General features: G+C 32.7%; 1 protein-coding gene across 5 annotated transcripts in view; it reads right to left on the reverse strand.

Moving 5' to 3' along the window:
- Positions 1-13,943, reverse strand: part of MAP4K3 (mitogen-activated protein kinase kinase kinase kinase 3) — a 138,146-nt gene that overhangs the window by 57,694 nt on the left and 66,509 nt on the right. For all 5 annotated transcript variants that reach the window (XM_016142254.2, XM_016142252.2, XM_016142258.2 and 2 more), the window contains exons 4-10: positions 12,188-12,252; positions 10,478-10,533; positions 9,620-9,667; positions 5,706-5,748; positions 3,801-3,873; positions 285-416; positions 77-139 (exon numbers count right to left, since the gene is read on the reverse strand). In XM_016142254.2, coding sequence (XP_015997740.1) covers positions 77-139; positions 285-416; positions 3,801-3,873; positions 5,706-5,748; positions 9,620-9,667; positions 10,478-10,533; positions 12,188-12,252 — 480 coding nt within the window. The remainder of the gene's footprint in view (positions 1-76; positions 140-284; positions 417-3,800; positions 3,874-5,705; positions 5,749-9,619; positions 9,668-10,477; positions 10,534-12,187; positions 12,253-13,943) is intronic.

A 13,943-nucleotide genomic window follows, 5' to 3' on the forward strand; every position in this document is an offset into this window, starting at 1 on the left:
TTTAAAAAATTACACTTTTAAATTTCAGTTCTTTTTTTGCTCATGACTAAAAAGTAAATAACACAAAAATACTTACCATTTCATTTTATCCTTTAGTTTAGGAGGCTGAAAATTGCTTTTTGTCATTAGAAATAATGCTCTGAAAAATCAACAACAAATTCTATTATTATTATTCCCAAATAAGGTAAAGCAAGACTAAAAATATTATTTGCTCATGACATAAATAATACTAGGGAAGGGAAATCTGTTAATTTAAATATAGGGTTCTACCATGACACACTGACCTCATTGGGTGTAAGTCAAACATAGGAGGCTGAAGCTCAGCAAGTTCTATGGCAGTGATCCCCACTGCCCAGAGATCACAGAGCTGATTGTACCCCCCTTTCCTCTCAACGGCTGCGACTTCTGGAGCCATCCTGAAGAAAATATTCCAGAAAAAAAAAATCTTATGTTTATTATAGTTTCCTTCACATTTCTACCAGAGGCATATGGAACTATCACTACGCTGAGATCTACTTAGGCCTTGATATCTAAAAAATAAGTATGCAGTACTTAACAGGTCCAATATCTCCTAAGATCTCAATATCTCATAAGACCCTCCATCCCAAGCCCCTACTGGTGATTTTGTTATATTATTTGCTATAAAGGTTTATAAAAATTTATGATTGTGAAACAGCAATATATTCCAAATTTGTCCACACCTCAATCTTTCTTCCTCTGTACAGCAAAACTCTATAAATAACATCTTATAATAAATAATCTATAATTTTTAGCTCTACTTTCTTAGCTCAATCAACTATATAATCTGGCTTTTCACTTGACCAAAACTATTTATTGGAGCATTAGTAATCTTCATTTAGTACTTAATTCATGTCTGCCATAAACTTAATTGGTATGTTTTTAAAGTTTTACTATAATGGTGGAGAAGTTATAAAAGCGTCTGCTTTTTAAAAATATATTTATTCAGATGAAAGTTGCCGAAACTCAGCATTTTGTTTCTTTTAACTTTCTTATAGTCTTACTCTAGTTATACCTCCATAAATTTGTATGTGACTGATTTAAATGATTACATTGATTTTATAGTATTGAGATTTTCAAATCCTTAAAAAGTTTTGAAAATAAGATAAAAATCTCGACTCTTAGATATCAAAAGAGCGATTTAAATAAGTAGTCTTACATATATACATTTGTAAGTTAGTGAAGTTAAAAAAAAAAAACCAAAAGAACAGAAAAACCCACCTAACTTTCATATGCTTGGTCTTCGAATCTTGTTAAAGTAGCTCTATGAATATTCAAGTTTTAAGAAAAGTGAACTGCCAAGTATGTCAGTTCTAACTTTTCTGATGGCTAGATTACAGCTAGTTGGTTCTTAGCCCCTAGGAGTCCCAGAAAGGCTGACCAATAATAAGGTTACAAACTTATAGAAATAAGGGTGAAGCTAGGGCTAAAAACATGTATATTAGAAAGTGTCAAGTCTAAAAAATGAAGTTAGTCCCCCAGATTCCTCCTCTCATCCATTAAAGCTCAGCAATTGCTCCTTCCCCATCTCCACTGGATAAAGACTGTGAGAAACTGAACAAGAGAGGCTTCAGACTCAATAGCACCAGAAACAAAGGAGAGCAGGTTGGGGGCAGTAGAAGTCCGTGTCTATAACAATGAGTTCCCCAGCTTCTTTCACTTGCTAAGTTCTAGTAAACACCAGGCTTATTTGCTACTTCCCAGGCATACGGAGCTATGAATCAGTTTTCAGTGCCTTGCTCTTCAATGTGAACCAGAAGACAAGGAAGCCTCCATCAGGAAAGCTTGAGACTGAAAAGTAGAGAAAACTTATAGAAAATAGAATAAAAAATATTTTTAAAAAGTGAAAGAAAATTTAAGAAAATTAATGGATTAATCTAAGTGGCTCGAGATATAACTAATGAGATCCAGAAAGAGAGGGCAGGAAAAAGTATAGTGAAGAAATTTATCAAAGAAATAGTACAAGAATACTTCCCGGAATGGAAAGACATGGATCTCTTGATTAAAAAGTAAAAATGCCAAGTCCAACAAACAAAAGTAAAAATTATCCCCAAAAAAAGATTCTGAGGCACATTATCATGGACTATGAAATCGCTACAAACGACTCTTGGGGACAGTTACATACAAAGACCATGCATCCTCACGGCATTGCACTTCCCATCAGCATCAGAGAAAAGAAGACTAAGAGCAATACTTAAAAAAATTCTAATCTAAAATTCTACATTCATCCGAATTATCAATCAAATGTGAGGATAGACATGCAGAATCTTGAAAACTTTACTCCTCAAATTTATCAGGAAGTTATCAAAATATACGAGGGAGTAATACATGAAAGAGAAAGACTTGGATTCCAGAAAATGAATTCCCAAGCAGAAGATGAAAAATTCTCAGGGAGATGCTATGCAAAAGACCCAAAGAATAGACAATTCAGATTGAAATAAAAGAGAAGAGGAAGAGGACTCAACCAAGGACTGTTATAAGAAAAAAAAAAACAAAACTAAACTAATATCGAGATTGACAGATAATTTGATAGGCTTTATGATGTGGGAAATGACATACAGGCATCTTACAGAACTGCAAAATGTGAAAAGGTAGAGAAGTCTTAGCCAGAGATTTTTAAAAAAGTAAATTAAAAATGAAATTATTAAATATAGAAAAAAAATTTTTTTGAGGGTAGCAAATGCAACAATAGTATAATAACTGATCAGCAAGTACATTGAAAGTATAAGATTTTGGATGATGAATGAAAAGAGGCAAACTCTTCACCTATCAGAGCACAAAGACTATAAATAATAACAGATAATATTAGAGATAGCAGAAGACACACTAGATGAATTTTTATAAGCCCCCTTAGCACGGTTTAACTTTAAAAATGTTTTACATTTAAAAAATCAGAAAAATGATATATATTGTATCCTAAATATGAGACTAAGTCATCCAGATTATTGCTACCCCATGGCTGATGAGGCAGTCTAGGAGGGCATTGGAGAAGTGCTGGCCTTAAGCTGAAAGAATGTTAAGACTTCCAGTGTGCTGTTACTCAACGTAATGGTGTGAACAAAAAAGTTCTATACCTTTCCACCACTATCTTTACAATGACTAACAACGTATCTAACACACAGTAAGTAGTTAAAAACATTTATTGAACAAATAAAGAGTAATTTTTATAGAATGGTTAAAGAATACAGCAGAAAACAGCAGACAAATATGGCTAGAAAGGATGGTCTGTGGAGGCAGCTAGGAGGATTTAAGATTAATGAAGTAGAGAGAGGCCAGACCATAGAAGATTCCAAATGCCAAGAAACATGTATCTTATATGCAACCAAGGTATGTCAAAAACTTTTGAGCAAAAGGGTTACTGCTATTGAAAGGGGTAATGTAATGTTGAAAGATCAGTCAAAAAATGGACTGGAAATGGGTGTAGATAGATATAAAAATACCTATGAAGACACATGCTATGTGCAGGTTCTCCTAGCAAAGCTGAGAGTCAGGCTCTTCTAGAAAAGCAAAGAGTCAGGTTCTAGTAAAGCTGAAACTATATTGAGGTTCCCTGAAGACATATCAATCCTTAGAGCCTTTTCCTGTCATTGGAAATTGACTTGGCAGAATATTCTTTGGCTGTGTAATCCAGCTAAGAGACTATATGCCTAAATTACTTAACCTACAGATGATCTTTTTGGTCTGTTCATCCTAAAATTTTTGACCATTCAGTCTATTTTTTAGTAAATGCTGTATTCGATAACAGAAAAAAATAGTTAAATTATCAATTAAAATACAATTACCAATATGGTGTACCAATGAAAGACTTCCGTTTGGCAATTGTAGCTGTTATCTGTGCAGATACTCCAAAGTCAGCTATTAAGAAAATGAGAAAAATTTAGAAAACTGAAGGTAAAATTATTAAAGGACACATGAGAAGAATTGTTTAATTATTTGTATTTAAACTAATTTCACAGAAATTGAGATATTCTCACACATCATATTAAAAATTTTTACTTTAACAGACTAGCATAAAAAAATATAAAGAAGTCTGTGTATGCACCATGGCCAAATAGAGTACATCTCCACATATATCAAATGACAGCAAAAGTCAAGACCAAATAATTTTAATGAGAAGAGACAGCTGAGAGGATCTAACCTGCTGGATTTAATAATAATAAATTTCAAATTCCCAGGACCTGAAATTTAAAAAATACACTAGAAAGGACCTTAAGTAGTAATATATTCCTTTCCTCTCACACCCATGATGATTGACATGAAATAAACCAATAAATCTACTGGTAAAGCTATCTAGCTTGAAAAGACACCCCAATGCATGGAATCTAAAAAACAAAATAAATGAACAATCAAAACAGAAACAAACTCATAGATACTGAGAATAAACTGATGGTTGCCAGATTGGAGGGGGAGTTAGAGGGCTGGATAAAAAAGGTGAAAAGATTAAGAAGTATAATTTGTCAATTAATGGGGATGTAAAGTACAGAATAGGGATTAAAGTTAATAAATATTATAATAAATATACGTGGTAGCAGGTGGGTACTGGACTTATCAGGAGGATCAATTTCTAAGTTATATAAATGTCTAACTACTATAATGTACACCTGAAACTAATATTGAATGTCAGCTGTAACTGAAAACTGTAAAAATTAATTAAATACAAGATATCCAAACAGAATATTCCCCCAAACCATACTTTAGCAATACATTCCAATACCAATACTAATCACTATAAGGAAATTAACTTTTACATAGGATTTGTCACTTTTCTTTAAGTATGTTAAGTTCTAATATTTTCTAGTTTTTTAAAGATAGATTCTAAATCCTTATCAACTAAGATATATGTAGAATGTCTTTGAGGGAGGCACATAATATTGACACAAAATATTAAGCTGCTGATAGGAACCGTTTACTAAGTCATCAATAGTTAGATAACTGATTTTCTCATATTTAGAGGCAGCTTATGAAAATTTTATTATAAGTTAATTAGATACATACTTTTAAATCTATCGTAGGCTATAGTTTTATTCACTTTTATAAGATATTTTTTGAATTTTTATTTCATATAGTAATATATAGTTCAAAATACTGTTTTATATTTGTTATTAAATATTTCATTTACTACCAGACATGACTTGGTTTATAAAACTTCTATACTGTACATGCTTCCAATTTTAAACTTTCAAAGTAAATTTTTAAGATTCTGAAATCTATTTTAATCATAACTTGATAACCGAAAGCTACAATCTGACATAAAGTGACATTCGGCATTTAAATTATACTCTTATATAAGTAATACTGTTATTTTATTTTCAAAGGTTATATAAAAAATGTAGGATTTGGGGCATTATTGATTTTTTGACTTTTGTTTACCCTGTTTTCTCGTTATGATATAATTTTGTACAGATTTCTTATTAAAAGTCACATTCCTGAGGTTAGAAGTAAAAGAATTTTCAAAGGCTATTATTTCATTATATTGTTACACCAAATCTGTCATATGTGAAGGGCAGACTCAATCTCCACTTAAGAGGAAACAAATAGAAGGAGGTTACATTTAGCCCACACTGAGATTTCCACCTAAAAATACAAAGATGCTGTTAGGCAATGGGAAACCTAGTCCTACAGAGGAAAATATAAACTTACTAGTTTGGAAATAAATTTGCACAAATGACAAATTTTAATTTACTTACCCAATTTCACATGACCATTATCCGTCAACAGAATGTTAGCTCCCTTCAAAGTAAGAACATTTTAGTTAAAGTAGGAAACATTTTATCAGACAGCACATGTAATATACATATTTAAAATAAGTGGCAGCTTTAGACCTAGAAATACTTAAAATTTAAAGTATAGCTTATTAAAATGTTTAACATTATATTCATAGAAAAGTTTACTGTTCACTTTTTAGGCAATCAATCTGTTTATAAAATGCTTTGCCTTGCAAAAAGCTGCTATCAACATAATATGAATGCTATTATGAAAGTGATTTATTAGTTTTCATCTAAATGCTATTTTCTTACTGATCGAACACTGTCACTATACTAAATGCTATCTTACATTGGCATTTTCAATTCCTTGTATTATATTTTAAACTTGATTGCTATTTCCTGTTCAAAAATAAAAACAAATCTCTAAATCTTCATCAGCTGAACAAGTGCTGGTATAGAGACTACACCTTGCTGCTCAGTATATGAGACTGTCTATCCTTAATTTGTCTGCCCAGGGTCTAGACCTATTCAGGATATAAACAACTAGCCACAGGCCTACAGAATTAAAACGTCACCTGTCTGCATGACTGTGAGATAACAGAAAATATACATTGGTCTGTATCCCCGGTTCCTGGCACAGAGCTCCTGAAACTTTTATAATTCCCTAAGTGATAAGAGCACTAGGAGCATCTTTTGTTCTAATATTTGGTCTTTGACCCCAGTTCTTGACACAGCACTCCTGAAACCTTTTAAATTCCTGGGAGACAGACATGTCTTCTGTTCTAATGAAGCAACTCTAGGTGGGCTTCTGGATGAGGGCTGGTCACTGAAAAGACCAAGCCTAAAATTTTCAGCCTCTCCATCATTCTCTGAAGTGAGAAGGGCTAAAAATGAAGTTAATCATCGATCATGCCGATATGAGGAAGTCTCCATAAAGTTCCAATAGCACGGGGTTTGGTGAGCTTTGAGTTGGTGAACCCAGGTGGAGGTGCTGGGAGAGTGGTGCCCCAGAGAGGGCATGGGTGCTCTGCACTCCTCCCACAAACTTGCCCTTTGCGTCTCTTCCATCTGGATGTTCAGCTGTACGCTTTATCATCTCCTTTACTAAACTGGCAAATGTTAAGTTAAAGTGCTTTCCTAGGTTCTGTGAGCCTCTCTAGCAAATTAATCAAACCCAAGGAGGGGGTCTCTGGAATCTCCAATCTAGAGCCAGCTGATCAGGAGCTTGCAACTGGCATCTGAAAGTTTGTGTGTGTATGTGTTTTGCAGGGTGGGGCGGCACAGTCTTGTGGGACTGAGCCCTTTAATCCGTGGGATTTGATGATATCTTCAGGTAGACAGTGTCAGAATTGAGTTAAACTGTAAAATATCTAGTTGGTGTCGGAGAGAATTGCTTGTTGTAGGGAAAAATCTCCACACATTTGGTGACTGGAAATGTCAAGAAGTAAAATGTTCTGTTTGAGTAGTAAAGACAACTCATAAGAAACACACAGTTGGGAAGAACTGAGTTTTTCTCTAAATAGAAAGGAAAAAAATGAGTTTTTTTCCATTATAATGGACCTTGTCGCATTTTAGCCACTTTTGCTTCTTGACCTAAATTCAAAGATAACTATTTTATCTTTAATAAGGAGGTAGAAATACTGTTTTCCAAAGGTTTTCTATTTATTTTTAACTTTTCTACAATTTTTAAATGAGCAAACAAAATTAAGTAGCCTCTTTAGTTCAGGGAGCCATCAATTGTGCAATTATAATCTTAGGGGAAAAAATACCAGGAAAGCCCCTCCCACCCAAAACAGAGAAAAAAATAACAAAGACAGCACGCCCTTACATTACTGCAGCTCTACAGAATAATGGGAGAAACGAGAAAAAGGAGAGAAAAGGGACTAGAGCTTGGATTTTAATTTGATATAGGCCCTAGCTATCTAGACTTCTGTCAGTCTTCAATTCAGTCATTCCCTAGCTCCAGATTAATTTTCTTAAATTATAGCTTATATCACATCATCTGCACCTATGACCTTCGATGCTTCCTATCAGCTACCTACATCCTTCTCTCCCTGACAACTAGCAACCGGCTGCTATTTTAAGATTTCGGGTTATAGCAATGAACAAGTTCCGGCTCTCCTAGAGTTTAGAGCCAAATAAAGAAAGAAAATCTAAAAACGAAAACACACACATACGCACACACATGCGTGAATGAACCAACAAATGATTCAAAGCTAGATAGAGATAAGTACTCTGAAGACAAATAAAGCAAAAAGAAACGGCCTCTCTAAGGCTGTGATATCTAAGCGGAGATCTGGAAGAAGTAAATGCAAAGCCATGTCATAATCTGGGAGAAGAATATTCTAGTAAGAAGGAACAGCAAAAAAAGCCCTGGGGCTAGAATGAGCTCAATATATTCCAAGAACAGCAAATATAGTGTGGCTGGAACAGAATGAGTAAATGCAGGAGTGTGAGATGAGGTCAGAGTGAAGAGCAGGGGCCAGATCATGATCAAACTTGCAGGCCATGGTAGAACATCTGGATTTTATACAGAATATGATGGGTGACATGGTTTGACAGTAAAAGATTGCTTTGATCGCAAGGTGGAGAAGTGGCTGTAGAACTGCTCAAAAGATAAGAATGGGAAGACCAGTTAGAAGGCTATTACCAAAGTCTAGAGGAGATACAACACACTGGTGGGCAGTTCAGACAAGGGTGGAAATTGTAGTCATGATCTGAGAATCTACCCAACTGGGCTCAAGCTCTGAAGTCTGGCACACAAGTCCTTGCATAATGGAGCACTAACCACCTGGCCAACTCCATCTCCTACTGGTCAAACATTCTCTTCTTTTCAATAGTATGATGCTTTTATCCTTTCTAAAATGATCCCACACTTTCTGGCATTTGCATCTTTCTCACGTTATTCCCTCTGCTTAGAAGGCATTGCGACCTCTATTTCTGACAAAAATCTGTCTGTTCTTCCAGATCACCTAAGTACCAATGACATAGAACTTTTTTGACTAACTCAAATTCATCTGATTTCCCCTATCTTTGAACTCCAAAGCTCTTTGCTTTATGTGTTTTAAGTAGTTTATGAAAAATACTTAAAGTAAAGGATCTCAGCTGGTGATCTGAGAATCCACTGAAATTTCATACAAAGTTTGAAGGCATGTGCATAAGGACATTTTCTGAGGAAAGAGTCCATGGCTTTCATCAGAAAATCAAAGAACAACATGATATCAAAAAAAAAAAAAATTAAGAACCTTTACTTCTGAAGAGAAAATAAAATGGTGGGGGGGAGGGGAGAAGTAGGAGAAAAGGTGAATGAGAAAGGAAAATTAATGAAAGGAGAAAATATCTAAGTTGGGAGGATAGCAGTTATTTCTAGAAATAGCTCCAGAGTCCTGCCACAGCACGTGGTTTACCACAGAGCTAACCAGCACGCCCATTGCACCTTTTCTTCTCTGTCAGTTCAATGAAAGACCATCAGAAAATGTTAAGGTTTAACTTATCCATTTGGATACATTATTAATGATAATTCCTTAAGATTGCCAAAGTTTACAATAATATTCAAAGCATGAAACGTCCTAAAAACCATAACTTGATGAAAGCTATGAATCTAATTTGCATTTTATAAATAAGTAACTACACATATGCTAAAATGGGTTATTAAAACATTAATCCACAATTGTACACTTTAAAAGGGTAGATTTTATGGTATATAAATTGTATCTCAATAAAGTTGCTAGAAAAAAGTAATAAAACCCTTAAAAGTATCACTTAATTTTATCATAATGGCGTATTTCAGATAACAAATTCATCCAATAAAACAATCAAGACGATTTTGGTCAATAGTTTGATCAGAGTATTTAAAATTTAAGAGAGGGATATTAGGCTAAATATATGATGTGTACCTTTATATCTCTGTGCATTTTTCCTTTACTGTGAAGATAGTATAATCCCTAGAGTTAAAAAAAAAAAAAATTAAACAGTAGCTTTTTAATTTACTCATTACAGAAAGTTTTGTGGCGATCATTAAATTTATCTTACTGAACAAATTAAATTAGTAGTTGATAGTTGGTCACGGGGATGGGGAGCACGGCAGAGGGAATGCAGTTAGCATTAATATGATGGCTAGGTGGACAGCTGGGGGAAGGAGGGAGCAATTGGGAGGGAGAATTGTTTTATGAACTATACAGATATCTAACCAAGTATTGTATACTTGAAACTAATTTAAATAAATTTTTTAAAAAATTTATTTTACTGAAATATCCTAACAGACAAAAGAATCAAGAAAATGAAAAAGGCAAAGCTCAATTGGAAAGACTAATTTTCCTAAGACAAATAATTTTCACTAAACTCTGCAAATAATTTGAAATAACTTAAAAGGCATATGTGCAACTAATATCACAATGAGTTTCAATTACCATAGAAATGCTTAATTCTCAAGTCTTTCTTTGGTATTAAGAGGAAAATAAAAACAAAATAAATCCACAGCACTTAAACTTTTAGGAGTTTGTATTAGCATACTGAAGCTTTAAGGTGCTTATGTGCTGATATAATTTAAGTTTATTACACAATTAAAAAATGTTATCAATATTCAAGAGTTTAGTAAACTAGAATATTTAATCCTTGCTTACTACGTAATATACACACACACACAAAAAAACCCAGCTGCATACCAAAAAAATTAAAAATTAAAAAAAGTAATACACAATAATTAAACATTCACTGTAATAAAGAATGTCCTTTTAAATTGGCTTTAGATTTACCTGTAGTGTTTCTCTGCTAACATACGCAATTTGTAGTTCTGACAGAGGTCCTGTTACTGTGAGGAGAAAATTAATATTAATAAAATTAGTCAAAGCATGTTTTTCAAAAGTGACAATGTTTTACAAGTTCCACTAAGCAATAGGTTGAACATACCTAAACAATTCTAAAATGTAAGCTCCATGAGGACCCATTTTTAAAAATCTGATTGTCTCATTACTACATCTCCAGTGCTTAGAACAGTGCCTGGCATGGAAAGCTGCACAATAAATGTTTATGAAATGAATAAAAGATTGAAATAGTCCCTGAAATTATTTTTTCATTTTTATACCTCATTGATCAATATTATTTCTCAAATGTTAAAAGAAAGAAAGCATAGTCAAGAGGGTTAGCCAGTTTTTATTAAAGCTTTTTAAAATGTGATGTGTTGAAAAAAAAAACTGATGTGTGTATTACAGCTAATTTAAAGTCGATATTTTCCCCTAAAATCATTAGCTTTAAGGGATAAAATATATGTTCAATATGAAAAATTCCAATCAATAAAGAAGTTTGGAAAGTAAATGCCTCTTCCTAAATCAAACTATTAATAATAAGCATTCTCAATAATTTGACCTACAGATTATCAGACAATTTTATGCAGAGATATCTTATATATGTATACATCACACATAAAAACATGAACGGAATTATATTACACATACGATTCTGAAACCTACCCTTTTCACTTATCATGGACACCTTTCCACATCAATACGTATAACATAACCATACAGTAGTTGAAAATATTTCTCTGTGTGCACCTATCCACTATGGAAAACATTTAAATAGTATTCTCTTTTTCACTATTAAATCAAAAATAAACAAAATATGTTAGGTAGGAGAGACTATTCTACAAATTAAATTCCAATGATGAAATCTTTTGCTAGACAGTGACCTATACCAAGAGTAGTGGAGTAAAATGCAAACAGTAAAATTCCTATCCAAATAGCCTTTTAACATCAGCTTTACTACAATTATCCCTTAAAATTACTTAAGAGGCCTCAAACTAGTTCTATATAAAAAAATGAGAAGATTTTGCAAAATATTTGGAATTGGACATCATGAACTATTAAGATATAATTTTATTTTACATTAACAGAAAAGCAAACCTCCAAGTAAAAGAATAAACCTACACTGCAGTTTGTGAAAGGAATCTATTAACAGAACCAAAACAGAAAAAAAGGACAGTAAAATTGTTTATTTTCCTTTATAAGTCTCTTTTATATACTTCTCCATTGAAATCCCAATGAAAAATGTTTTAATAATTTTTTAATTCCCCAGAATCTAGCATCTAAGACAGTAAACATTGAATTGATGCTTCTTAAATATATGAGAGCAAAATCCATTATCTTTTTATTAACACTACTCATTTATCAACTGGATAGTCTTTTAGCTAGTGTTATCCATCAAAGCTTTGCATGTCTTCTACAACTCTGAGTTTGAAATTTCAAATAAACTATACATAATGACTTCATTAGAATTAGCAATAATTCAACTGCATATAATTTTCCAACTTTTAAAGGAAATTCTCCTTTTACCCATATATATCTGAAATATCTTTACATAACCAAATAACATAATGATAAAACATACTATACTTTCCTCAAAACAACATTAATGTTTTAATATAGTAAATAACTATTTTATTAAACTCTATTAGACTTTGGTCTTACCATGATAAATATCTTGTAAAGAACCACCTCCACAAAACTCCATGCAAATCCAAAGTTTATCTCGCCTATAAAGAGAAAATAAACATATAACACATTTTCTTGATAAAAACTGAAGTAACAAGTATTTTAAAGTTGCATGCCATAACCTTGAAAAGCCACATAAATGTGATATGCTAAGAAAAAGCTAATCTCTATGAGTAAATGAATTACTTATTATAATGTGTTACTATAACTCAATCCAAGATTTTAATCCTTAAAAATTACCAGTTGTAGGTTATAAAGATATCAGGCATATCTAAATGAGATAATTTCCCTTCTGTTAAAAATTTCCCCATCCCCAATTTACCATCTATCCCCATGACAGAATTATAAAAATTAAATGTTAATTAGGAGGCTCATACCAAAAATTATGTAGAAGATTCATCATAAAATGGTAATATATCTGAAAGTCTACCCTTGGAAAGCACTCTCATCAATAACACAAATGTAAACTTTATCTTCATATCTAGATTCAACAAAGATCTTTACAAAATAATGTTAAAATTTATCACTCACTTGTCTTTAAGACAGCATTTCTTTCACACTCACATTGTGAGGTAGTCATAGGAAATATAATTAGCAAAGATTTAATAGATTATTCCTTTGTTCATTCCTTTGTTCATTCCTTTGTTCGATCATTCTTTACTTCATCTCAAAACTGAACCCAGAAAACTCAGTCTAATGCAGAAGAGAGACTGCCTTAATAATGTTTGTCTCTGTCAGCACTGCATCTACAGTGCACAGAATATCCAGCAAAGATTTGTTCCATAAGTGAATGAATGCATGAGTGACTTAAAGAATAGACAAACTGATTAGATAAAAGGTCAGCAAACCACGGCCAGTGGGCCAAATCTAGCCTTACTGACTGATTTCATACAGTCCAGAAACTAAAAATATTTTTAAATGGGAGGAATCAAAAGAATATTTCTTGGTAAGTGGTAATTATACAAAATTCCAATTTTAGTGTCTATATAAAGTTTTATGGGAATGCAGTCGCATTCATTTATGAATTATCTGTGGCTGCTTTTGTATTAAAACAGCAGGATTTAGTAGTTGTGACAGAGATAAACCCACAAAGCTCACAAAACCTAAAATATTTACTACACGGTCCTTACAGGACTGACCTCTGGATTAGATTATAATTTGATTATTACATAGTCCAAGCGTGTATATCATTTGGTGAGAACCTAGAAGTAATAATACCTAGAAAAATCAAGGGAAGATTTTAGAGAGGAGATAACATTTGAGTTGGGTCTTGAAGTTAAAGTAGGAATTCACTGAGAAACACTACTCTAAAATATTTTCATATTTGTTGTACATGAATCTTTCATGTAAAACGCTTGTCCCACGTGTTTAATCATACAGACGGCGAGGACTTCTCATATCTTACAAAAACTGAATGGATGTTTTAGGGTCTGCTTGGGATAAAATAACATAAACTGTTTAGTAAAGTACTTGGAATATAGCATAATAAATGTAAGCTGTTTTCCACTTCTTTTGTTATAATTAATCTTGCAGAGTATTTGTGTGAAGGTATAAATAAATAAAATTGACTTTTTACTTAAGAAAAAAAAACAGGAGATGAGATTGATGACATGACTTCTTACCACAGTCACGCTAATCACCACTTCTTACATATAAGTGCTCACTAATTATCTGATTAATAATTTATCCTAGATGTTTGCTGGGAATTGATGACTGACATCAAATGTAATAG

This window comes from Rousettus aegyptiacus, unplaced genomic scaffold, assembly GCF_014176215.1.
Source record: "Rousettus aegyptiacus isolate mRouAeg1 unplaced genomic scaffold, mRouAeg1.p scaffold_m13_p_7, whole genome shotgun sequence".
Taxonomy (NCBI): domain Eukaryota; kingdom Metazoa; phylum Chordata; class Mammalia; order Chiroptera; family Pteropodidae; genus Rousettus; species Rousettus aegyptiacus.